Source organism: Lingula anatina, chromosome 1 (assembly GCF_051362555.1).
Source record: "Lingula anatina isolate TDL-2025a chromosome 1, LinAna3.0, whole genome shotgun sequence".
In the NCBI taxonomy this organism is placed as follows: Eukaryota; Metazoa; Brachiopoda; class Lingulata; order Lingulida; family Lingulidae; genus Lingula; species Lingula anatina.
Window position 1 is genome coordinate 6,265,539 of NC_141767.1, and position 27,849 is coordinate 6,293,387.

The 27,849-nt window shown below is 35.4% G+C and overlaps 2 protein-coding genes across 3 annotated transcripts; one reads left to right on the plus strand and one right to left on the minus strand.

Moving 5' to 3' along the window:
- Positions 1-247: 247 nt before the first annotated feature.
- LOC106177582 (uncharacterized) lies at positions 248-8,694 on the minus strand. The gene is made up of 16 exons (XM_087000231.1): positions 8,518-8,694; positions 7,684-8,189; positions 6,876-6,987; positions 6,415-6,589; positions 6,194-6,254; positions 5,653-5,788; positions 5,224-5,412; positions 4,689-4,799; positions 4,222-4,295; positions 3,956-4,049; positions 3,512-3,573; positions 3,041-3,167; positions 2,658-2,791; positions 2,168-2,338; positions 1,797-1,919; positions 248-1,576 (listed from the first exon to the last, which is right to left on the minus strand). Exons 1-16 carry the CDS (start codon positions 8,687-8,689, stop codon positions 1,400-1,402), a joined length of 2,424 nt encoding a protein of 807 aa, XP_086856357.1. The 5' UTR covers positions 8,690-8,694; the 3' UTR covers positions 248-1,399.
- A 5,932-nt stretch (positions 8,695-14,626) lies between these two features.
- Positions 14,627-27,068, plus strand: LOC106177584 (acetylcholine receptor subunit alpha-like 1). 2 transcript variants are annotated; one of them, XM_087000232.1, is made up of 7 exons: positions 14,627-15,298; positions 20,795-20,940; positions 21,689-21,733; positions 24,212-24,321; positions 24,887-25,646; positions 25,946-26,149; positions 26,395-27,068. In XM_087000232.1, exons 1-7 carry the CDS (start codon positions 15,244-15,246, stop codon positions 26,557-26,559), a joined length of 1,485 nt encoding a protein of 494 aa, XP_086856358.1. In that variant the 5' UTR covers positions 14,627-15,243; the 3' UTR covers positions 26,560-27,068. The 2 variants fall into 2 exon arrangements, with proteins under 2 accessions (XP_086856358.1, XP_013415864.1); XM_013560410.2 differs by lacking the exon at positions 24,212-24,321 and adding an exon at positions 24,523-24,632 and having other exon boundaries at positions 14,637-15,298.
- The last annotated feature ends 781 nt before the right edge of the window (positions 27,069-27,849 follow it).

A 27,849-nucleotide genomic window follows, 5' to 3' on the forward strand; every position in this document is an offset into this window, starting at 1 on the left:
AAAGCTTTAAAATTTCTGGAGGCTGGCAAGTGCCCACATGAAAACACCAAAAAAAAAAAGTAAAAGCAGCATAAAGATTAAATTTCTTTTGATTTAAATCAAAGGGAAAAATCTTCACATTCACTGATACTATGGCAAGAAGGCTGGCTGATGAATTTTTTAAAAACATTCATCTCGAAATGCAACAAGGCAGCAAAGCTGTCAAATGTACAAACAAAAAGCAAAAAATAAAGATGCACAAAATAGGTTATTTTGTCAATTTTGATGTATTAATACATTGTGTTTAATACCAAAATTAACACTAAATTTTACATGCACTTTAACATGGGCATAGGGACTGTCACTTACATCAGACTTTAGGTTCATTAGAGTTCAAATTCTCACATGGAAATGCCAGAATAAGAAAATTAGAAATGCACAAAAAAACTCCCATAATTAACAAAATCCAATCAAGCTGGTTTCAATTTGACCTGTATGTCAATCCAAAGAATAATTCTTGAAAGTTACAAAATAAAAAGTAACACAACTTTTCTTTCATAGTGTTTGCCGTGGCAGTGCACAAAATAAGGTTATTTGTCAATTTTGATGCAATATTAAAAATGATTAACAGCATAATCACCACCAATCTTTAAAGATCTACATACTAAGGTGCCCTTCGTAATTATTTGTTATCATCCCTACCCAATGTAAGTCTATGTGTGAGACCTCAAATATCACTCACAAATCAGTTTAAATCTTTTAAGTAAATATAATAGAAGCACACCTTTATCTCAATACAAAAAGTTCTCACCTTTGCTTTAAGCACACTCACAAGTAAAGTGCCATCCAGCATGTAAGTTTTTGTCTTAAAGCATTGTTGCAGAGGACGGTGGCTTTAAGGGACCCCGAGTATCAAATATTTATCTACAACTAGCATATACATAGTATTTCTTAAAAGAGAGTGTATGCTGAAACTCGGGGAGCCTGTAGTATCAACAGAAAAAATTAAGGTGATGGACAAGTATACCCATAAAAAAGCCCTATTTTCTGGTTTAAATAATGAAATAAACTTGTGTATCACAGTGGTTGATATTATGATATATTTTAATGATAAATTTAAAAATAAATTTGAAAAAAAAATCCATGTACTACAAATAAATTTTAAAATTAGTAAAAAAAACTATAAACCCTGCATATCTGTCATTATGTAATGTTACCATCAAATACAAACGTAAAATTGTATATACTGTGTCCTTTTATATAAAGCATCTCCAGATTTGGTGCTAACAATAGCTGTGACTGACATATAAATGTGTATGTGTGTGGCTTCCTGTACCACATATATAGAAATGCTTGGTAAATGTGAGACACAGGATCGTAAAATAAATAAGACACTGTTGCTTATTAACTTTACCTATATTTAGTCAAGTAAATGGCCATTGCTATCATCTTTATCATTATTTATATTAAAGTCTAAACCATTTGTTGCCCCAGCCATCAGCTGTCTCAACACCAATCTTTTGTATACCCCATCTTGAGCCAGCAACTCTTCATGTGTTCCTTGCTCTACTATTTTTCCTTTGTCCACTACAGCAACCTAAAATTAAGCAAAGGACTCTTTGGAACCTTCATACTAGAAAAGCATTTCTAAGGGTAGATTTGGCTTTTTTCCAGAGTGTTGTGGATAGAGCTCTTTATTTTCAATTTATTCACAGACCAAATGTTGCAAAATGGTTTAATAGAGTTTCTTATATTGTATACATTTTGCCAATAGGCAAAGGAGAAAAATTCTAATGGTGGTCAGTTCCTTTACTTACTACATTCGCATTTCTGACAGTTGATAATCTATGAGCAATGACAATCACTGTTCTGCCTTCCATGGCGTGGTCTATGGCTTCCTGTACCAGGTGTTCACTTTCAGCATCCAGTGCACTTGTAGCCTATAAATGACAGATATGGGGCTTTTAGCTTTGAAACTAAATGCATGCTATAGGCAAAACTAGTCAGTTTTGCACACACACACATATTTATTATCACACACACCTCTCTGCTTGTTGCTTGTTTTAAATATCAAATTATATAAGGCCTGTTAAAAAACAAAAATAAAAGAAACTGATGATGGTAGCTGTTTTACTCAGAATGGTGTACCAGATGAGACATTGTGTTAGAGGTGAGTTCCAGTGTTTACCTCATCAAGTAAAAGTATGGAAGGGTTCATAATAAGAGCCCTGGCAATAGCCACTCTTTGTTTCTGTCCTCCAGACAGCCGCACTCCTCTCTCACCAACAAGAGTATCATACTGCTCTTCAAAACCCATTATGAAATTATGAGCATTGGCTTGTTTGGCTGCTTCCACCACCTGATAGAAGAAAAACAGTTCTTAAACATACATTACATGAAATGTTGAGAAAATACTCAATCTGTACACAAGTGGTTTACATTACTATACCTGATGTAAAGGAAACCTGTTCCAGATTTTCATATTCAAATTTCTTAAAATCTTATATAACATTCAAAGAGAAGGATAACAGTTTTTTATTGTCATAAATTAATACGTAATTCAAACCATGAATATTTTAAATACATCAAATCTGGTCCCAAAATCAAAGGATTCAACACAAAAGTACAAGCCTAATGTCTACTCTTATTTGTACTCTAATGGGCAGCATTTTACTTACCTCTTCTAGTGTGCAATCTTTGCCATATGATATGTTGTCTTTTATTGAACAGGCAAACAGTGTTGGTTCCTGGCTAACCATAGAAATCTGCTGTCTAAACCATTGGGGATCCAGTGTAGTAAGATCATTGCCTCCTAAAAATTACATATCATTCATGTTATTTCATTCCTGACTAAATGTATGAAATCATTTTTAATGACTGAACAAGTATTGGTGAGATTTTTTTTCTTTTTACCAAATGATGGTGATAATCAAGACATGCTTTGGAAAACTGATGTGGATTACATGTTCAGCAACATTTTCAACAAGCCTTTTTTATTTTTAGTGGATTGCAGTCCGGCATATTTCATACAGCTATATACAGTATTTTCCCCCAAACTCACCCAGTCTGATCCACCCAGACTCTGGATCATAGAAACGTTCAATCATATTCACAATGGTGGATTTCCCACCACCAGATGGCCCCACCAGTGCTACCACTTGACCAGGTTCCACTTTGAAGGAAACACCCTGTCAAAATAATAAATAAATAAGGTATATAGCTGCTTCTTACTGAAATACTTAAGAAGAATTTCCTGAATAAAGCAAAGATAACAATTCAACCAAACGTTTACAGCATTCAACGAATAGTATTTTTAAACAGTATTCAGGGGCGGATCCAGAGATATTTTCTGACAGTCTTCCAAATTATCTTTGTTGATCCATCTTCCATTTTTGACCGTCTTCCGACAGAAAACATTAGATGGCTGACAATGTAAACTTGAAAATCTGACCGTCTTCCAGAAGACCCAGAAGACGGCCTAAATCCGCCCCTGGTATTTATTATAACAAAAGATGACCCAAAATCAACACACCTTTAGCACCTGTGTATCTGGTCTGGATGGGTATGTAAAGAACACGTCCTGGAATTCTACAGCTGGAATAACAAGGAAATTATTGAAATACTTTTTACTTCAAAGACAAAGTCCTGACAGACACATCATAGTAAGCACCAAAATTGTTTATCAGATACTTATGTTTAATAGATACCATATAGTGCAATAACTTATGGAAGCAAACTAATGCCATGTGTTTAAATATAAATATAATCTTTATTGAGCACTAAAATACATACACATTACATTTTACAGGCTCTCTACACTAGTCATAACAACGTAACAACAATTATACAAATCTATGTTATCATATCAATATTTTGCTTTTCAAAAAAATCTACTAATTAAAAAGTAAATCATTTTAATCAAACCAGCTCCACAGTGTAATATGTTGTTATTACAACCAAGTAAACACATGCTCACATCCTTCCATATCCACAATCTGTGAACCACCTTCAATGGGGATTTCTGGCTTCCTGTCCATCAGGTCAAATATGCGAATTGAAGCTCCAACAGCCTAATAAGATAAAAAGTCTATATATTGGAATCCAATGAACAATTCAAAAATTCAAAAAATAACTCCTTTCAATTCACTTTAAAGTGAAATAAAATGAATAAATCTTGATAATCTTTGATTGCATGAATGTACAACATTACATTCATCAAGTGCAACACAACCAATACTTTACCTGCATAAAATCTCCATAAAGTGAAGACAACATAGCAAAACTCATAGCTACTTGGAGAGTATACAGCAAGAAGGCTGAAATTAAGAAAAATGGAAATAACTTAAAGTATTTAAGTGAGATATTGGGGAAATATAGAGTATTTGCATAATTATCCTAAAAAAGTACTATAAGCAATAAACTTCTTTATGGTGGTTAAACAAGATCATGCGACAAGATTGAAACTTCTGTTATCTAAGGAAGTTCAGTTGTAATGTTTTGCACCAAAAGGTATCAGATCACCTTTCTCTAACCTTTTCTAATCTCTATTAAAGTTGTTGTTTTTTTGTGTATATTTGCATGTGTGTTTGTTTGTGGGGAGGGGGGAGAGGCAGGCAATAGGAATGTCAAATCAATCACAATGTAAATATCACCACTGATCAATACGCTATCAAACTCCTCTTTAAATGCACCGGTTCTACAAATCTTACATGTTAATATCCCAGGAGATAACTGCTTTTCATTCACCAGTTTTCCTCCATACCACAATACCAACACAATGGCACCATAAGCAATGATACCTATCACTCCATCAAATCCACCTACAGAGAGAAACATCAAATAGTTATCCAATATTTTTTAATCTCTTAGCCCAAATGCACTAATTCTATCATGAGGTATATGAATTAAGTAGACCTTCATCACTTCAAAAACAATTAAGGTCTAACAAAACAGTCGGGTACATTAAGAAAGGAGAATGTTGGCCAGATATTGCTCTTTAATGTATTCTTTTCAGATGCAGATAACAGCCAAACCCGGGAACAGCTTGGAGAGACAAAAGGTAATCATTTTATAGAAGAATTTCAAAATAGGCCACCACAATGATCTATACAATACATAACTATATCTGATAACCCACATGTAGTAGATTGGGTTAAGATACAACCTGTAAATATTCACATATATTATCAAACTTATTACCTAATGGCATACCTGATCAAGGGAGTTTTTTAATGTGAAACTAACCTTGAACAAGGGCCAACTTCTTTCCAACTTGGTAGCTTTTGTCAATATCAGATCCATATTGCTGAGAGGTCTTCTTCTCACTGGTGAACATTCTCACAGTCCTGATACTAGACAAAGCCTCCTCTGCAGTGGTGCTGGCATCTGCAAGACGGTCCTGAAACTTCTGCCGAAGATTCTTCACCATGTAACCTGTACCACAGATGCAATTGGAATATTACACTGCTAGAACAATGCTGCATTATATGGTACACCCGCAAAACCTGTCCAGTGGAAGATGTTAAAAATTTACTCAAGTAACCCCCTATTACATCAACTCACAGACAATAATGATCAATACATGCTGATACAAGTCCAGCTTTCTTCTTTTTCATTAGCACGAATCAGAAAAACAGCACCATATCACTGTTGTGATGACATACATGTACTCACCATATTGCACTGCCCCAAGAGACACTATAGGCACCACAGACAGTAGTACACCTGTTAAAGCTGGATCCAGGACAAACATTATAACCAAAGATCCAATGATTTGAAGTATATTCCTGGACAGCATTGACATATTCACCTAAGATAAAAATACCATTATGCAGTTTAAAATATAGAGTTAATTTATCAGTAGACCGACATTTTAATGCTGAAATTAAAACACATCTAAATTATATCCCTAAATGTGTAAATAGATAAATAGTGACTGACATATCCACATAAAATTTGGTAAATTATCTTAGACCTAAATATATTGATTTCATTGCTAAATGCCTGAGAGATGAATTTTTTCCTCTCTGCGGTTCCTTTCCCAAAAGGGCCTGAAGTCAAAATATAACTTCCTGTGACGGCATTCGGGATATCCACCCATTTATGTCACATAAATACATTTTTATTACACCAAAACATAATTAGAAATGAATTTTTTCACATAGAAGGCCTTAAGTACATCAGAAGGTTCAATGTCAAAATATATATAACTTACTGTGATGGCATTCTGGATAACCTGAGTGTCTGATGACAGCCTGTTGGTCAGCTCTCCAGTCCTGGATGGAAGTGAAGACACAGATTTGTAGTATAGTAATAGGTTTGTAAAAATGTTTTTGTAAAACTTTTTAAAGATAATTTACATACTTGGGCAACATCCCTTTTCTACACCCCCATCCAAAGATATATAAACAACTTAAATACATATCTTTCACTCACCTGTTGACATCAAAGAAAGCCACCTCCTGCTTGATCACACTATTAAATAGATCTTTTCTGAGCCGTGCTACCAGTCTTTGTCCAGATAGGGTAAAAAACCATGCCCGTAAAAAGGAAAAAATTGATCCAACTCCATATATTAAGCCCAAAATGAGAATCGTCAAATTCAGTTTTTCTGAAAATAAAACAAATACTATTTACTTGTTAACTACTCATATTGACAACTGACTTCCCATAGAGAAAAAAAAAGTTCCTATAAAGATGTTTCACATATTCTTCGTAAAAATTAGGTCTAAATAAAACTGGGTCCCTTATGTACTTTACATCCCAAGTAGCTAAAACAGGAACCATTTACAAGTTATATGCTTATGTACATCCTAACATTTCTTTCATGTTCCTGACACCTACAAAAGACACCTCACATGTATTATACAAACCTTATGGCATTTCTATCAACTTACCCATAGATATAAGTGCAGCATCCACCACCTTACCAAAGAACAGTGGTGCTATCATTGTAGTGCCACTGGAGACTAACAGACACAGGGTTGCTACGGTGATTAAGCCAGCTTCCTACATTAAAATATCAAAAATGATAAAAATAATAATCTGGCCAGAGTTGTAGTGTATTGCACATGTAAATTTTATTTTGTACTAATTTAAAAAGTCAAAATGTAAAATGTTTAACTATAAATATCGAGGGATACTGACAGTCTTTATTTGTCCCATCACTTAATAGAATAAGACGCAATTTATATCAAAATTTGTCACAATTAGTTGCTGTGCAATTTAAATTAAGAGATAGCATTCATAAAAGTAAGATATGTAAATAAAACACCTACTTTAAGAAGTAATGCCCTAATTCAAAACAAACTGTGCTCCAAAAATAATTTCTTAGACATTCCTGGGTATATACCAATGATATAGGGGAAACTGGTCACTTCAAGAGGAAATTCAATAATTTGTCTGTAATATCAGGGGCCGATTTAGGCGGTCTTCTGGGTCTTCCGGAAGACGGTCAGATTTTCAAGTTTACATTGACGGGTATCTAATTTTTTCTGTCGGAAGACGGTCAGAAATGGTGGATGGATCAACAAAGATAATTTGGAAGACTGTCAGAAAATATCTCTGGATCCGCCCCTGAATATGTCTTCTGTGTTGACTGCTTATGAGCAAACTACTGAAGAACAAACATGGTATGTGCTAGTGCAAATTTTGTGTCTTAGCTGTGGAAGTGCTAAATGTTCCGTGCCATTTTTACATACTTACCGGCTTTGCCAAAGAAAGCATCCTTTTAAGATCAACTTTTTTCTTGATAGGTTTTCCATTTTCATCCAACTCCCTATAATGCTCATCAAGTCTGTGCAAAACTCGGAACACTTTTAACCTCTGCATGAAAGTAAAACTCAAGAGAGACATCAAAGTCTCCAGAAAGCAAAATGTTGCTGATGTGATGAGGGCCACATAGTATGTTATATGCATTCCACTGTAGTCTGAGTCGTGTAAGTAGCGATATAATACAAATCCTCCCTTGGTTGATGCATGTGCTAGGCACAAAATACTGAATAGTATACAAAATGCATGCAGCCATCTCTTATGTCCTTGTAAAGTCGAGTTAAATGGTTCATCTACTAGCTTCATTGAAACATCCTCCAGCAAGGAGTAGATGGCGAATAGAATGACCACCTTTGTAACTGTCACTAAGACTGTGTCAAAGACGGATTCAGTCCAGTGAAAATGAGTGATGCTGTATTCAAAGTAAACACTGTTGCCACCTTAAAATTAGAAAAAATATATATATAATTATCAGTCAAAGTGCTGTATTTAAAAAAATTCAAAGAGACAATACTAACAAAGTTTTTAACTGCATGCATGGCCATGTTGAATGTGGGGGCTCAGTCTTAATGACTATTTTAAAAGCCAGGCTAATCTTTCAAAATGGCGAAAAAAAGAAAACTCTTCCATAAGGTGTGAAAAGAGCCTATCTTTACAACAAATAGATATGACAATCATAAGAAACCATATTTCTTCATCAATTATGTATTTGATCATAAAACTAGTTTTGTCAGGTACCCCAGTATGTGAAAATTCAGCATCACTTACCTACTAACCACAGCACAAGGACAGAAATTCCATCCAGTATTAGAAACAACTTCAATAAGTTCACATATCTCACAGCAGGCAGTGTGTAGTATTTGTATTTGTAATTAAATTTGACTTCAGTGTCTTCCTGAGGCAAGAGCTGATCAGGCTGATTCACCTGTTCAGGATCCATGGTTTCTGAAAGGTAATTTAACTACAGTTGACAAAAATCTAATTTGTGCAAATAACATAACTAAGATTGAGATATAATTTGGCTAAATTTCAAAGTGACAAAATGATGAACAGTCTTTGACATACATGTGTGAAATCGAACGCGTGAACAACGCAATTGGAGCTTTAGACCCAGCTTATATTTTATAAGTACCATACAGTTGTATAAGGACACGTCTAAATACTCTGTATAAGTATGTGGATCTATTTTAAAGGACTGACGCGCCCTAATCATCTAAGCCTGGTGCAATAAACATCACATATTGCATTGGTGACGAAGCACTTTTTTTTAGAAAAGGCATAATGAAAGCCTAATGGCGTACAGGTACCAGTACATACAGTACAGTACATGTTATGGATCATGCATGCACGAATCTTTTCAGGTATCGATCGATGTTACAGGCAAATATATATATCCACTGTACTGACTGATATGCTTTCATATGATACAATTTACATAAGTCACGACAAACATCAGCGATTTTATCGTTACTATAACAAAGACACCTTGTTACAAAACTAAATCTTTGCAAAATACACCGGCATAAAACATTAGCAAGAACGGCATGCATAGTTAAAAATTACAAAGAATAAGATATTTAGACTTATTTGTAAAATAATTCTTTATATATTGCCCTGTGACAAAGACCACGCTCGAGCGTGACAAAGACCAAAACATGACGTATACGTACCGGTATTAAGGACGCTCTCTCATATTTCAGATTTCATATTTCTGCCCTAGCGATTTTGATTAAAATTGTAAGACAAAATCTTCTTACCATATGAGTAAAAAATATGAAAAAAAAATTGGGGGTCACCACGCTCGTTTTCGAGAGGTGGCGTCCCGAAAAACGCTACGTTTATTACATTGCGTTATATGGGGATTTTGCCAAAATGCCCTTAATTTTGCTGAAAAATGCAGAAATAAAAAATTCTGCCCTAGCGATTTTAATTTTATGTGGATATGTTATAGATCTTGGTAGACCTCAAAGAAATTTACAAAAAAATATGTACCACACCATGCTTGTTTTTGAGCCAGGGCTGCTTGAACATCGATTTTTATCAAATTTACATAGGAATCAATGGAAATTTCCAAGCAAATTTAATAAATGTGTTTTGTATCGTGGGTTTTTTAACTCATACATTTATTTTGCTTCCATGAAAATTATATTTATACTTCTCTGCATCAGCTAACCAAATTTCATAAAGTTTGCTTATCCCATTCATAATAAATAGATATTAATATGTTGAAAGTATCAGTTGGATTTCAGTATGCCTTATGGAATGCCGCCATATTGGATTTTTCATAGGCTGGACCCACAAGCACATGTATCAATCTCTTGTGACTTTTATCTTCCTATTCCTTTTTTCTTACTGTTTTATACATTTTTAACATTGAGATAGCTGGATAGATTGTTTGCTTTGTATATTTTAATATACATTGTTTAAACAATGTATCAATTTCTTACTACTGGTACGTTACATGTAGCCATATTTCTTGACAAACGTGCTTTGGAAACTAGGTGGCAAAAAAGTTAGAATATTCGTCTAAAGACATCTTTTGGTTATCAGTTTATTTCGATTTCATATTATATTTACAACATGAAATCAAATAAATATATATAATAAATATACATACATTTTTAAAATTTAGGCATTAAAGACATCCTACATGCATTTTTCTTATTACTTTATACATTCTATTACTCTTTTTTGTGTTTAGATTAATTTTACATATAGAAGACAATAAAGACCATCTAGACCTCTTTGAAATGACATGTGCAAATGCTGATATATTAACCACGACATCTTGATTTTCCCCCTAAACATGAAGAAATTATTATTATAAACTAGGTATTATGTAGAATTTGCTAAAGGTTGAACACAGAATTTTGTTAATTGAATGGGATGAAATAAAAAATCAAATAACAGGGATCTTCCTGGGTCAAAATCTGGCTGGGCCATTTTTAAAAAATGTGTGCCTTAAATTTTTTGTGATAATTCATTATGTTTCAATATCATTTTTTATTTTAATTTTAATCATATTATTTTTCATAGGCTAGGCAAATTGACCAAAAGCATAATTATATCAATCTCATGTGACTTATTTTCTTATTCCTTTTTATTTTTATTTCTTTTGTTTCTTTATTTTTCTTACTCAGTACTAAAATATGCACTTTATGGTAAGATAGCTGGATAAATTGTTTCCTTTGTATATTAACAATGTATCAATTTCTTACTATGGTAAGTTAGTCATATTTCTTTTCTATATATGGAAGATGGTGACAAAAATACTCATCTACAGAAATCTTTGATTATCAGTTTATTTCTGTTTCATATTATGTTTACAACATGCAATCAAATACATATCAACAGCATATAAATATGCATATTAATTTTAAAATTAAAAAAATCATACAATTTTTTTATTACTTTTATGCATTTTGTTACTCGTGGTTTTTTGTGTTTGGATTGATTTCACTGAGAAGAAAATAAAGACCATCTAGACCTTCTCTTTGAAAATTAATTACAAATTCTGATATGTTAACTCTGACAGCTTAATTTTTTTCCTACACATGGAGAAATTATTTTTTTACAAACAAGGTTTTCTACAGAATTTGGTAAAGGTTTCACACAGGATTTAGTCAATTGACTGGGATAAAATAATAAATCAGAAAAAAGGATTTTCTTCACTTTCATCATTGCAAAAATTAACTAAATTTTGTAACTCAAGACTATCTTTTAATGCATTATGGGCTGAATAATTTCTGTGAAGTAATAAATTTACAAACTAAAGTCTCTTGGTTATGATTGGGTAAATTAGGATAAAGTTGGAATAAAGTACACTTTATCTTCTAAAATATACTGTTTATTTTCCTAGCATCAAAAAAGTATTACATGTATCTGCATAAAAACCCTTGGTCCTCTGTTGTATGTTTTATGGTTTTGTCCATTTGCACTTTAACAAAACCATTACAAGAATGACGTCGCAACACGCCAGGCGGGTGCACACCGGTTGCATCTTTTCTGGAGAGCTGAAAATCGCACTGTTTGCAGGTCATATTGTTCAATAACATACTTAAATCAACAACAAAACGCCATGAGTCTAATTATTTTAACTTATTGTGAAAGAAGAGAATTGTTTTCAGCATACAAATCACGGTAACTTGGCCCTGGGTGATCGGAAACCAATGCTGAAGAAGGCAATGTCTTGTTGCACACATCGTAACCATGTGATAAATCACCACAATACACATTGTGGTCAAAATGCAATCAATTATGATTATTTTCCGTGAGATACGATCTTGTCACTGCTATACAAGCCTTACTAAAACGTTCTTTTCTGTCCCTTCTTCACGTAATTTCTTACATTGCGGCATTTGTAAACAAAGTCGCAAGTGGGTACTTTACGTCGTAAAAGACCAAGCGTTCACAGATACGCAACGCATTGTTGACATATTCGTAGCGCTTCGACCAAAATAACATCAAAGATTTCATACTGATTTCTTAAAAGGGTGAATTACGTATTTTATTGCATGTTATATGTTTATCATTAGCCGCTATCGCAAAAAACTACTCATGCGCGAAATCTGCGCAGATCGCAAAAAAAGCTAATATGAGAGAACTACCTTAAATTTTCTTGAAACGATCGAGTTCGACTGACGTATCTTTTATTTACTTACAGAGGGCACTACATTCGCAAGACAAGCTACGTTCTGTATAAAAGGCGAGCGGTTCACGCTCGATCTCGATTGTCGATCTCTCACTATGATTGGTTAACAAACCGGGTAAATTAATATTAAAAAACAAGATAAAACGACTTTAAACTGCCACATGAGTCTACCACAACGCAAAAAGGTTACACGTTATTTTAAAACGAATTTCATAAAATCGCCACATAGGCCTACCCCGCCTCTCCATAAAGTGACAATAGTTATTTATGTAGTGTATAAGAAACCTTAGGGTGTACCGTTAAAATTATTTGCAAAATTGTAAGCGGAGCTATTTATTAATCAAATGGGCAAAGAAACGTTATTGATATCGCCTCTGCTACATTTGCAAAATAGTATGTGGAGCTATTTATGCTATTAATCAAATGGGTAGGCCTAATAGAATGTTATTGATAACGCCTCTGCTACATTTATTTGTAAAAAAAATTGCTTCGATGGTTTTACAGCAACCATGTACTTTTCAATAAAAAAAAACCGAACACGTAACCGCATTGCGTAGGCCTGAAAGGGAGTCTCTTCCTAAGATGGTTCGTAGGCAGGTAGTTTTTAGGTGTATCCGTTAATGAAAAGTCCTGTTTACTCTGATTTTTCATTGAAGCAACGTTAGAATTCATAGGTCAATTGATCATATAAGATTATAATTGGCGTAAACCGTGTGCATGAAACGCCCAGGTTTCGACTGTGTTAGATGAGATTGTGTTATTGACCTATGAATGGAGAAACTTCCAAGACTATATTGTAGGCTACGTTGTTTTGATAGTTTGAAGATAGGTGGTATTCCTAACACAAACATACAGTTATCTCTACGTATGGTGTGACGAAGGGAAAATAGATTAAAAAGTTCAGATACCATGCAGTAATTTACTTAGACGGAGCTTGACACAACATAAGATATAAGCTCAATCAATAACCACTTTCGCAAAATCGATCACTTCAGAATTTAGAAATTGGTTAAACAGTGACTTATTTAAATGGGATACATGTACAGGCGAGGCTGGTATGTAAACAGTTCTAGAAAATATATGCATCGCACAACGCCATCAATTTAATAGAAAAAAGCATTTTGAAATAGAGAGAATGCATTTCTAAACTATCGATTTTAGATAAACTGAATGTCAAAATACGGATGAAATGACACACGGCAAATTAAACCAAACAAATGTCCCAAATTTAATGTGTAGCCTATGTTTCCGCACGACGATTTCAGTTTTATGGTGTTGAGCAACTGAAACTTGGCGATGTGAAGTGTCTTGAATGGCAAACTAAGAGAAGAAATATGTGTATTTAGATTAGTGTTGCAGAATAATCTGAGTACCCAGTATTGTTCTTTTACACGAAATTCTGCCTCGACTTGTGCTGTCTTCCCGGGACAGGGAAAGAAGTCTCCACGCGAGAATTTACAAAATAAGTTTCTTACTTTTTTCCTCAATATTGAAAAACTTGAAAACGACAAATAATGTTTAAAAGAAGCTTTGCTATTTTTTTTTTTTTTTTTTTTTTTTTTTTTTTTTTTGCAATGACAAACAATAATCACACGCACAAAACAGGGACGGACTGGACATTTTTGTCCTAAATAGATAAATAGGCCTATGCTAATTTTTAGCTTATCCTGTCCTTTTTTTAAAGTCTTGCTATATGGGACAGCCGAATAGTAAAATTCTCAAGTTTTAGGTTAAAGTACATTGTTCCTAAACAAAGTACATCCGTTTTGTTTTGCATCTTTAAATACTTTCTCACTTTTGACGTTTGTATCTTTTTTTTTTTTTTCTAACCGACATAACAGGGTTAATATTTATTCTTCTATTTGTATTTTGAGATCACACGTGGAACTTTAAATTTTAATCTTAAAAGATTACCTAAAATAAAGTTTCTTCGCCACATTATGATAAGCTACGTGAGCTTTTTTCGTCTTCTTTTTCGCACTAAGGTCTATTCTTTCTTTAATGCCTAATATTCGTCATCTTGCTGATATGTCCCTATAAATATCCGATACGGCAAAATCAAAATATTGTCAGTAAAGTATACGACATCAATACTGTCCTTTTAAAGTCGGGCTTCCCGTTTCCTTGTCGACTTTGTCAAACTATCAATTATAGGCCTTCCACGGAAGCTAAAACTAGGTTGGATTTCAATCGAACTCTATTCATTTCAATTTATTTTGGACCAGAGTCCTGAGATTGCAAAAGCTATTGATCAGTCAAGAAACTACGTTATTCAAGTCAAGAAGTTGGACATTCCGCCGTTTGCTGAGTCCAGTGCGATCCTTTTTGCGAAGATTGTCTATTAGATTGTGAGAACGCCGGCCTGAACGAATTCCAAACCTTTTTATGACCTTAACATATGCTGCACGCATCTCAGCGGTTAAAGCCTAGGTGAACGAAAATAGATAAATATACAGAGAACACCAGCGCAAACTACTTAAAGGTGTCGGCTTCATCGAAACAGAGGATATATTTTTTACCTCTGGATAGCGGGCTAAAAGTAACGCTCACAACTAAGTTGGAGGCTTCTGAATGCAGCTTTAGTAAATGATTACGGATATGAAAATGTGTTGATTAACGGAACCAAATGCTTCAATGCCTCTTCGCACATAGACGGTTCACTCCACGGGGAAGAAGATATTCGAAATAGCGCTCGACGAGGAGAGATACTTCGACATACTGTAAAGACACCATATGTATATAATGATATCAACTGACCAAGTAGAGGGATGTGATACTTGGACAAGAAATATCAGCCGCTAGAAAAAACAAAGAATTTTACACGTGCTACAAAACAACTGACGATGAATCAGGTGCATTTGCTGCTGACTTTGTTGGTTGGGGTTATTTACTTTCAAGGTGAGAAGCCAAGCCTTTTCTAGTACCATTCTATCGTTTTATATACACATTGTTTTCAATATCAACTTGTTCTCTTTTCTGATCTTGTAAGGGCGCCTACGACAAATCAATGTCAGCATCTCCTTTGATTGTAATGAACTGACTTAGGCCTGAAGGAAGAATAACAGTGTTTCTCTTTCAGTTGCATAATCATGATAATGGCATTCATCACGCTGGAGGTTTTCAGTCTTCATTCAATCTATCAATGGAGTTATTCCTTTTGTTTCGGTTCATTAGATTCATCATTATTTCTATTTCTACCAGCAATTTTACCCATTTGTTTATGGCTGTACTGAGAAAGTAAATATTTTAGGCAAAAAGCTGAATAGTGCACCACAACTATCTCGAAACGAGGAGGCAGGGGGCTTCAATTGCTTTCTATCTCAAAGTCCATTAATTCGTGTCTCTAACTCGTTGTGTGATGATATTGATATTGATAATAAGCCTGTGTGTTTTATGCAGCTTTGGGGTTTATCTGAAATGTTTTAATCGCACTTAAAATACATGATGCATCATGAATCCATACAACAGGAGGATTAAATCCATTCGTTTTAAGGATGCTTATAGTAAGGCCCAAAGGAACGTAAGGTATCGGTTTATTGCCTACGGAACGTATTGCAATAGTTGTTATCACTGCCTAATGCGGGTAAACATTGGGAATTAGTAAATTACAAAGAGAATAATAGCAGGCATGGACTGCACCACAGTTTAGCTACATAACAACAGCTGTATATTAGGGTACTTATTCTCAACGGTGGCCACAATTAATCTGCGGCGTGCTTTTTCAGTGCACTGTTGAGTATGTGATAGTTGAAGATTCCGCGTTGTGGCAAAGATAAAAATCTATATTTGAAAGAGATACCTAATATTACTATAAGTATTCTCTGTCACTTTCGGAGATGGACCACATTTTAACGTATTGCATTTAAATTCTCTGTCATTTTCAAAGATAGACCACTTTTTAACGTATTTCAGTTTATGCGCTTTGTCACAAGTAAAGCATCGAAAATGCCAGTGAAACGTTTCTTGTTCCAGCAGCTGTCTCTAATAAATGTTTACCCAGTTTTTTAATTGTGATTAACTCGAATTAATATCTGTGAAAGGTGTCAAGAAATATCGATAGAAAGCAGCCAGCTGAGTCCCTATCCTGTTAGTATTGATTTATGTTTAATGGAGCGTGCACGTCCTGTTCCCTGCTAATGATCCGACTGTAATGGCCCGTAGGTAGAATTAACGGCTTACTAATACGCGTATTAAATAAAACGATACTCTCTTTAAGACCAATGCCAAATTCACAGTGCTGTCACAGTTAATAAGTTAACACAAAGGGACATCTTAAACATCTTGGGGAGAGAAAAGTAAGAGAAAGATCAATGGTTCTTTTAATCCCAAAAGGTAAATTACGGAGAACGTGCTGATACTTTAATTTTTACAGGACAGACTTTCTTAGAAAACAAAATGATTGATTTGATGGCCTTGATCTTCATATTTCTGATACTACCACTATTGCCAGTTTAACACACTTGAGAAAATCGCTTTCTTGTCAGCCTTATTTGAAAAAGTACACAAAAATCAAATTTAAACGTCACATGAAAATCGATTTATTCACACAGACATTTACCACTGTAGGTCACAGTATGAATAGCCTTAACGAACGTAAATTTGAACGATTAAAAAAAGCCAATATAATTTTTTTTTACAAATAAAGTGCCCTGAGGTTGAATTGTACGGTGGAGAGGCTGTCCGGGTAGAAGTGTCCGGCAAGGGATTGTCCGGGTGGGTTTTTTTATTATACCGTAAAATGAAACAGTTCCACCATCCTGACGTAAACACGTATCTGAAAGTATTCGCTTTTTAGGTTATTATTGCAGTCGATTAAATGACTAATTTCATAATGGATAGACGATCAAAGTGGCACAGAAGTAAATCAATCCAATCTCTTCATAATGTTGGCTTTTCCAGATAAAGGATCGCTTAGTATTTGACTGGTATAATACAGAAATTAACTTCGAAAATTGACAAAATTGTTACATGTTCCTAAAAAAGTAACATTTCAATAAAGAGGCGATTCAGCTATAACAAGTGCATGATAAACGTAATCAATAGGAGGCTTTTCACGTTTGCCAGAAATTCGCCTTGTCTGATATTGGCGGCGTCATTGGTTGAAATCAAATCACATGCCGTTCGATATCTGGAGAGCGAACGTGCCCATCATTTTCTGTACTATTCAGTGATCATGTCCGTTACCATGGTTACCACATACTTAGCCGTTCTCGATGGGACGTCATCAATATCGTAACTTCGAGACAGAAAAAGCATGCTTCTCACATCCTGAAGTCTTTTCCCCTTTAGGCTCCTGGTTTTCAGCCCTCGTCTTCGTTATTGCGTTCTATGAGCCTGATAAACAGTCAGTGAACAGTGGGATTACAAATGTTTCAGAAGAAGTTTTGTTTTTAATTGCGGAACCGCCTATATAATTTTAGGGAACCCTTACCCCTCCTTCCTCCATCTGAATATAATCAGGCCAATATATATATCCTGTTTCTCAGGTGGTTTATATATGTACTCTACCAATGAAGAGTAGCAAATGAGGCAAAAAGTGCTGTACACCTGGCCCTCGTGGGCCGGTAAAAAAATCTTCACTTGGCAATACTAGTATGTTGTAGTTAGTATTCATACGGCATGGCTAAGAGCTCCCAATTTCCAGACAGTTTCACCTGCCCACTCTGTAAGAAGACTCAAGAGACTTAAGTTCAGTAAACAAAACTTCTATTCGGTTTTTATTACATCGTGTCAAGAATACAAGATTTAAAAAAAATGCAAAATACACAGGAAGAAGCCAAAAGATGTGGCATCTTAATTTTTTTTTTGTTTGTTTGTTTGTTTTGTTTTTTAAAAGACTCTCGAAACCAGATATTTTCGTTCGTAAATAAATAAAAAAAAACTGCAATGGTAACTTAAGGACACAAGTGATACTTTCTATAGTATTTTTAGTTTCGGGAACTAGTATGCAGCTGTTTCTTCTCTTTCTTTGAGCGGCACACGCAACCCTGAATGTCTGTACCTATCTAGATAAAACTTGGAATCCATGCATATCTGTTCCAAAAAACAAACCGTCCGTTGGCCTAGGGTTGGTAGCCAATGGTTCAAGACGTCTCATCGTATATACGATCTGCTTCATGTAGAAAGCACATGCTGGTATTGTATAAAAGATAGTTAGACAATATGTTTGCATGTCTGTTAGGGTGACCTCAGTTCCCAAAGATATCAAGTTATCACTGTAGCGTAACTTCTTCGTCTCCGTTCTTTTTCATCCAGTGAATTGGAAGTGATTGCTTTATCGTTATATCTCACACCTGTCTAATACGTTACTGTAAGTTAAATGTGAATTAACACTTATGTATGCCCAAGTCAATATTATCTTTTGACCAATTGCCATAAAAGGAACTGAATATTTAATGGCAGCTATTTGTATAATGATTTGGTATAGGCAACAGATGCTCCGATTCGCATTTGTTGCTTTTTTCGGGAAATTAAGCCAGCCAGCAAACACAGAACGTTATTATAACGTAAGCATCACGTTTTTTGGTTGTATAAACGTTATGATAACGTTAAAATAACGTTAGCATCACGTTTTTTTTTTTTGGTTGTTGTTGTATTTATAAACGTTATGGTAACGTTATAATAACACTCTGTGTTTGCTGAGCGTTGGCCCCAATATATGATCAACATGTTACACAACAGTTTGGCAACCTTTAACTTACTTTTAACATCTTATAACAAGGCAGACGTGTGATGGTCGTGTATTATTTTTAAATACATTATAAAACGAAAGTGTTCACAATGTCAAAAGCGTCTACTTTAAGAAAAATACTGGTTGTCCACTTAAAAGTTTTTAGTTCAGGAATAATCAGGTTCATATCAATCCGTTATGAGCAAGCAGAGCCGATTTTTACGGCTGTTCAGATAACATTTCAGTAAGGTTAATGCACCAGTCGCCCCTTTTTTGTGCACTTCTTTGTAAAGAAGTCTCCACTTGATAAAAATTCTTTTACCTAATTTTCTAAAGATCAAATCACTACATAGCAAAATATCTAAGGTTGTCATTATGATAAATTGGTCATGTTCTATCTAAAGCATACATGATAGCCTGTATGATTAGTGCCTGTATGTCAGCAGCCCTACTAGTCTCACTTCGCTGCCAGTGGTTCCTGAACGTCTTCGCAATATACTGAAAGCATTGCAGATACCGAAAGCATCGCTGAATTCTCAATCTGCAAAGTTCAGCAAAGCGTTACTCGGGGTATTTAAATATGCTGTACTTTTTAATCTGATTGACGAATATTTGGGCGTTTTGATGTCATTCTTCACTGTATAAGTAAAGACAGAGACTAAAAGTCTTCTTTTTTGTAATTATCTGTCTATTGCGCATCAATCGTGTATTTCACTCTCGCTAACCATAAGGATAAAGTGATTGCTTGCATTTCTTTTCTTCTTTATTGAGTTTACTTGTCGTACATCTAGTTGCATTTATATGTATATTAAGTACTGTCACTGAGACGTATGATGTCGAAAATTCAGTATACCATGATATACTCCTACTTAAATCGGAAGGTCCACAAATCTATTCTTCAGCTTTTCTGCCATCCCGGACAAGCGATTGATAGATGGCCGGCTGGGAAAACTAGGATTGTGTCTTCTAAATGGAAATTGACACTTCCTGGTTAATTGTGTTTGTACCCTCACGTACAATTGTAAGTTAATTCCCGAACCTCCCGTGTGTAGCGCTCTTCTGATCGCAATGTTTTAACCTGTTTAAAATAGAAGTAATCATAATGCAAGGCCTTTTTACCACAGCAACCGCAAAATGTACCAATGGCATAATGAATGGATAGATTAACTAATATATATTGAACGTATCCAGGCTTTGGGCAAATATTTCCAATCCTTGTACGAAAATAGTAATAGGGAATTAGAATTATTTGGTGTTACAGCAGCAATAATATACTTCACGTGAGTGAATGACAACTGTCTATAATTGCTTGATTTAAATCTAGAAACGTAGTGATCTCTTAGAATAAAATTTAATCAATGAAAACCATTCGAGATACATGTAGCTGAAAGTCTTGCAACTTATCGTAAAATGAACAGAAAATTCACGAGATTCAGAGGAGTGTGGGTCAGGAATAATGGCAGACTAACGAGTGCGATGCGACAACAAATAATGGCTGGCAGAATTTATCCACATGTATCTTTGGTTGTCTTTCTGTTCAGTCGAATTGCTTTCTAAAATAATATTTTCGGCGAAAAGATTTTCTGGAGGTCAGAAAGTCTGGTATGTCGTCACGTTTCAGGATATCTTAGGCTATTTCAATTTTCATTATGATTTACCTCTTTATTTGGTTATAATAAATAATGAAGAGCATCTGGTCACCTTATGAAAATGAAATTTTCCAGAACTGGAAGGCAACCCCGATGCCCGTAGGCTGTACGATGATTTGTTCAGAAAACGAAAGTACAATAAACTCATCCGTCCAGTAGGCAACAACACGGACAAACTGACGGTCAAATTGGGATTGAAGTTAACTCAGCTCATAGATGTGGTACGTATCATACTAGCAATAAATGTCAAGAATATTTACAAATTTTGTTATACATGCACATGGGCGCACTACAATATTTTCTGCAAAGTGCTCAAAAGACTAGCTCAAAAATCCGCATATAACTAAAATGCATCATTAATTCAAAACATCCAGGCATTTTGTTATCCCTGTCCGAAAATATTTTTATTTGGGATTTAGACCAGTGCAGGTTGTCTCTGGAGTATTCAAGATGATTCGAGTAATGAGTTTCCTTATCCTAACAGACTTGATTTACATTTACATGATGACTCTTCTCAGAAAGGGAGGCGATTGGAATTTCTTCAATAAATTGCCACCAAATTGGATTCTCCCGATGATTGTGGATCGTATGAGGTGATCCCATGATCCATTATTTACAATTATGTGTTTTGGCTGTAAGAAATCAAGGAGATTGATTTTTCCCCTGTACGTTAATGAAGTGTAAGGATCAGAGCTATGCCGACCGTTCACATCAACTGAACACGAGACGCCGTCGGTAATACGGCGTCGGTAATCAAGACGGAGACGTTTTGAACTTTTCCACCTCAATCTTGATGAAACATTCTTGTCCGCTAAAGTGCATATAAATCAGCTTCTCACAAGAATTAAAAAGATGAAAACATAATTCTGCCTTACAGTTATTGATTTTGAATTATGAAATGTAATGTTTAATTAGTGAAACAAAAGACAACATTCAACTGTGATCATCGTTCTCTTTCATGATTGTTAGGATGAAAAGAACCAAATAATGACAGTGAACGTTTGGTTGCTGCACGTGAGTATGAAACTAAGTTATTAAAACCAGAGTTATTTTTTCACAATATTAAACATTCGCATTTTTTTCTTGACTTCAAAAAGATCTCTTGCTTTTACAAATTGTATAAAAGTGTATTTATTCTATTCGCATGGAGCATTCAGTTCGTAACAGTTATTTGAGTTCCAGTAAAGTTCGTAATCAACTTGTTTTTATAGCCTTTTTAATCTAGGTTGATTCTGTTCATTTGCTTTTATATATTTTATAGTGATAATGCATGTATTCCTTTTTCTTTATTTGTGTTCGCTGTAATTGTCACTTTTGAATGATAAACAATATTCATATTATTACTTGTCTTTCACATACGTTGATACGCATGTGTTAAGGTACGGTGATCAGAATCTAGCATACTCATCATTGTCAATTAATGTAACAGGAAAGATTTTTTTAAAATTTGAATGCTTTTTACAGTCAGTTCATGACTTAAAGCCTGTAGTCAGTCTCACCAGATTCTGTCAATTCTAATCTAGGTAAATGACATAGAAGAGAGAGAATACGTTGGAACTAATTTCAGCTTCTGTCTTTTCATTTCTAAATTCATATATTCATCCTGAGAGAAATGAGAGTTCTATGAAAAGCAAAGTAACACTAACCACATCTAGGCACAGGCTACACTGAGGCCACGATATTGGCATTTAAAACTAATAGCCTAGTGTTTCAATCTACCCAAGTGGTATATTAGGTTTCAACACCTGGTAGCAAAAGTTTGAACTAATATCTTTAGAAATAATTTCATACGACCCCAGACGTTCTTCAACAATCCGTAGTTAAAGTTGTCCATTGATAAGAACGCATCTACAAGGGTCGAAACAAAACATTTCCTGGTTAAGACATTGTCTACTGAAACGCTGAACAGACAAATATATTATTTTTTTCCCCGTAAAATTCTTGTTTTCCAAGATGCATCACAAACATAATCCATAAATCTTCCAGATCTGAGTCATTTCCGTATAATAATGGGTTTTCCCTCGTATTTCTGTTGAAATTTGCCTGGTCTGTCAATGGTGTTTATCACTGTTCGAGTATGCTTTTTTCTACATTGCCCAGCATCAAGGGGCCCTTTTTAACCCTTGTCACCGGCAATTATCTGGGTGCAGGCTCATTATAACAGATTTATTGATATGTACGCTGTATCACTCAATGGAAATCACCAATAGCGTTATCAAGCAGTATGAATGTTTTGTATTAATTGTTTATCGTAAGAGGTAGCCCGTGGGCTTAAATGTTCTCTCTCCTGAATGAGAAGTAAAAGGACATGCAAATATGACCTTCTACCACCCACACAAATTTTTCATAAATACCTGTAACCAAAACAGCTAGAGTACACCTCGTACAGGAAAGTGGCCATCTCTAAACACTTTCCATTTCATCTGGAGCAGTGCTCCAATACATCTGATATTTCTCAGGAAACTGTGGCTCTACTTTTGTCACATGCTTTTAATTAGTTCCAATTTATCCCGCCGAAATGTTCAAATTTACTCCACATTTGACGAAATCTGGCCAATCGAATTCTTAAAATTTGGTGAGAAGGTCGCAAAAACGCATCACATCTTTATCATAAAAAGATCGAATAATATGACTAAGACAGTAACTCTCAGTATCTCTGCCTATCAGTCCGTCGTGACAACATTTTCATGAAAATTTAAAGACAGCAGAATCTTTCCTCGTAAAAAATCAAAATAATGCCTTTGCGTGCCTTGTCTGGGGAGATAGAGGATGTCATATGGCGTAGGCGTTTTGCCTAGGGCCTGCAGAAATGAAAAAGGCTGTTCCAATATATCCACGTTTGGACTTAGGCTTCGTTCACATGGAATGTCTATTTTCTAAAAATCTATTTTCTATTCGCGCTATCTTATGATCACGGTCTGTGCCCTGAATATCCCGCGGCGTAATTACTGGCAGCGCGAGCCAGTTACCTATAGTAACTTATAGTAACTGGCTCGCGCTGCCAGTAATTACGCCGCGGGATATTCAGGGCACAGACCGTGATCATAAGACATACCGCGAATAGAAAATAGAATTTAGAAAATAGACATTGCATGTGAATGAAGCCTTACCCCACTTTCTCCTATATTGTTCTGATGGCTTGTTTGTTTGTTTGCTTGTTTGTGTTTGTTTTTTGTTTTAACTTATTCACATAGTTACTTGAAAACTCAACATGAACCTGAATTTTGATTTATTCCAGCATTTTTTCATTTTCATTGATATTTGTAAGATGATTAATGTCCAACACCAGATTATACAAGAGATATATGCGCATTTTAATGCACAATACCAATACATTTAATAAACCTTTTTTGCATGTGGCATAAAGGAGGCATGTTACAACTTGTAGATGTGTGCACATTGTGTCATTAAAAGGCTAATAAGAGCACTGCACCACTGAATCAGAGCATGCCGGTAATAATCTTTGCGTTTTACTAACTTTGCTGCTAACAGGAATGGGTAGACAAACAACTCACCTGGGACTACAGGAAATACGGGGGAATAGACAAGCTTATGGTGCCTGCAAAACACATATGGCTTCCAGATATTGTTCTGTATAACAAGTGAGTGAAGTAAACGCTTTTTTTTTTTTTTTTTTTTTGGTTTTTGTTTCTGCTTGTGATAGGTGTACGGCGATTACTCCTGGAATGTGGTTGATGACGGTAGGTTTCCCTCATTGCGCTGTTGAATGTACTCGCTGGTAATTTGCGCAACTAACACATTTAATGAGTGAAATTATATCATTAGTTTTACAACGTTATCAGGAATGGAACGACACTAGCCTGCTCTGGAAGCCTATAGAATACGGAGGAGTTAAAAAATTATTTGTTCCAGTTGGTGATATTTGGAAACCCGATATTGTGCTCTACAACAAGTGAGTTTTTTTTTCACCTTTTATCTTCTCCTCACCATAAACCTTGTCTTAGAAATAACACGTGGATGTTTATAGTACTATTGATTTTTAGCATAAGGTAGGCACTTAGCTCATTGTTGCACTTATCTTTCTTTTCAAAATCATCGTTTTATTTCCCTTTTTCTTAATGTGGTCTGATTTCAAACAGGGAATGGTGTCATGTTCTCGGCAAAATATGAACAGTCATCTTTCATTATTGTCTTCTTCCTTTTCAGTGCGGATGGCAACTACCAAATTACAATTATGACCAAAGCGACAGTTTACCATTATGGGAGAGTCAAATGGGAACCACCTGCAATCTATAAAAGCTACTGTCCGATCAATGTAGAGTTCTTCCCATTTGACGAACAGAATTGTCATATGAAGTTCGGATCTTGGACATACGACGGATTCCAAGTGGATTTAAAACACAGAGAGCATCCGGATATCCAGGACGACATCCGGATTGAGAACGGAGTCGACGTGTCTGCGTACTCCAGGAGTGTGGAGTGGGACCTGATGGACGTGCCGTTTTCAAGGAATACAAAATATTACCCTTGTTGTCCTGAACCATATCCTACCATCACATATAACATCACAATTCGCAGGAAGACTCTTTTCTATACTGTCAATCTAATTATACCCTGTGTGGCCATATCATTCCTCACAGTGTTAACATTTTATCTGCCATCACACAGTGGAGAGAAAATCACACTTTGTATTTCCATTTTGCTGTCTTTGACTGTGTTCTTCTTGCTGTTGGCAGACTTGATTCCCCCGACGTCTCTGGTGATCCCACTAATCGGGAAGTATCTGCTTTTTACGATGATCCTTGTGTCGTTAAGTATCATAGTGACAGTGATGGTTCTGAACGTCCACTTCCGGTCCCCTGCCACTCACAAAATGTCTCCTTGGGTGAAGAAAGTGTTCCTGTCCATCTTGCCTCGTCTGCTGCTGATGAGAAGGCCAAAACTAGATACGGACAAGGGGGCAAAGGTATTTGTTTCACTAAGTTTACTTTACAGAAATGGGTAGCAAGTTCTGCAAACGCTGTGCAATGAAAGAATGTTGTTGAAAGGAAAGTATTTTAAAACCTCTAGTAGGTAAAAAAATGCACATAAGAAAGATGTAGTTTTTGGGTGGGATGATTTTTTTCTTTATTCCCATGCGTCTACGTTGGTTAAATTGACAGACCCGCGTGAGTAGAGGTCAATTAAAGTGTGGTTATTAAAGCAATGCGTTGAGGGAGTGTGATTAAAAACAGACTCAATTTTTTTACCAAATGTAATATCCAGGTACCCGTGGGCGCTGTAAACGGCGTTAGTGCCAAAAGTCCTTACACTGCCGATACCTACGATAACTTGCCCGGTAACCCCAGTGATCCTCTGCTTGAAGATTCGGACGCGGCTTTACTGAAGTACCCGTGGCCCGTGCAGCGTGCCCTGCAGGGAGTGAAGTTCATCGCAGATCACTTGAAGTCTGAGGATCAGCAGCATAGCGTAAACTAAATTTCTAATTATTTGAAAAAGTCAAGTATGAATTAATGAGATTTACTTGCCAAGGTAAAATGGTAAAATAATTGGGATTATTCAAAGTAAGAAGGCTTCTGAAAAAAATAAATAAAAAGTAAAAATAATAACTTTATGTGTTTTGTTCTGAATTTTCGATTTTAACGAAAGCACTTTAAGGCAATGTATTGATGTCTTGCTTTTTTTAAGAGCGTCTTTCATTACTTTTATTCTAGGTTGAAGAAGACTGGAAATATGTTGCAATGGTTTTGGACAGACTATTCCTGTGGATCTTCACGCTCGCCTGCTTGGTGGGAACTCTTGGTATCATTTTGCAAGCACCCACCATGTACGATGGCAGAACCCCGCTCAACATTGCAAACAGCGACGACTATCAATAGGGCTTCGCGCTGCGGGCCAATGACTTTTTAATCATCTCATTGAACATTTTAAATCCCATATGGAGCACACCAGACTTTGCATGTTGTTATGGTGTTTTAACTAGTCAGACATTTTGATGTTAAGTTTTAGAATTGCGGTTCTGAGATTGAATTTAATTTAGAAAATTGATTTGAAATGGTCGAGTGGTGTGTGGCGAATTAGGTCTGGATTCAAATGTAGATCTAGTAAGTATGTAAATGTAGAAGCCGTAAAAAAGTTGGTAACTAAGCGGGTTACGGAATTTCTTAAATTGCATTTCCCGGTGCTTTTATTTCCAAGAAATACGAGGGGTTAATGTAAATCCAACGCCGGTGATTATGAAACGCACTTGCTGTCGGTGTTTCAGTGCTGGTTGATGGTACTGTACGTCTGGCTTTTTTTGTTATATTAACACTGCAGCATCACGGTAACTTTTCACGGCATGTAAGTATCTGCTCTAGAATAAAGGAATGAAATCTTTGGAATAATGCTTATGCAGTTTTTTTTTTCTATTTTTCGCGTGAATTGAATTTTTATTATCAATTATTTTCTACTTTTAAATTGTGTCCGTAATTTGGGCATGAATACACGCCCTTAATCCAAACAATTCGCAAGTTAATCATCTTTTAATAAAATTTGAAAGTTTCGCCAATCTCTTGGCATTCATACGCTTTTTGCGTAGGCCAACTTTGCTGGCACAGTACTTTTTTAATTAATCAAAATTCTTTACTGTTTTTCTCCAAAATGAGTATTTTATTTGCTAGATGTTAAAATTTGTCGAAATCTTCTTAAAATTTATACGGATAAAGGTGCAATACGTGGAATTTCAAAGCCCATGTGACTTGATCTAAGCACAGAAGTAGAGAAAGCAAATTTAACATTGCATTGTATCATATATTGTATATATGCAGACACTCCTAGTACGTCACCGCCTGCTTACAAAGAGCAGTAGTCCAATACACTTACATCTTAAGTGGGATTTTACATCCGCCAACGAGACGAAGAAGCTATTGACATGCACATTAGCGCTCTGTTACAAAATGTTCTATATTGTTGGTTTCAATAAACTACATAACGAATGTTCTTTTTTCTTTCACCCCTTTCAATGAAACATTTGCAACCTTTCGGTCTAGTAGGATTACACGTCGTCTTGCCCTTATTGTCTGTTTATGTCGCTGAAATTTTGCTTCAAGAACCATTTTGTGAGTATTAAATAGAATGAAGAAACCAGCATATGAAAAACAGAACACCAATAACTTAACACACAAGTT

What these genes read in the sequence shown, in the direction of transcription:
- LOC106177582 (XM_087000231.1), bottom strand. Translation starts at nt 8,689, where the DNA reads ATGGATCCTGAACAGGTGAATCAGCCTGATCAGCTCTTGCCTCAGGAA. An exon ending in CAGATACACAGGTGCTAAAG is followed by an intron (nt 3,168 to 3,511) that starts GTGTGTTGATTT and finishes TTATTTTGACAG; the next exon opens with GGTGTTTCCTTCAAAGTGGA. An exon ending in CCATACTTTTACTTGATGAG is followed by an intron (nt 1,920 to 2,167) that starts GTAAACACTGGA and finishes TGTCATTTATAG; the next exon opens with GCTACAAGTGCACTGGATGC.
- LOC106177584 (XM_087000232.1), top strand. Translation starts at nt 15,244, where the DNA reads ATGAATCAGGTGCATTTGCTGCTGACTTTGTTGGTTGGGGTTATTTAC. An exon ending in TAACTCAGCTCATAGATGTG is followed by an intron (nt 20,941 to 21,688) that starts GTACGTATCATA and finishes CATGATTGTTAG; the next exon opens with GATGAAAAGAACCAAATAAT. An exon ending in GATATTGTTCTGTATAACAA is followed by an intron (nt 24,322 to 24,886) that starts GTGAGTGAAGTA and finishes CTTCCTTTTCAG; the next exon opens with TGCGGATGGCAACTACCAAA.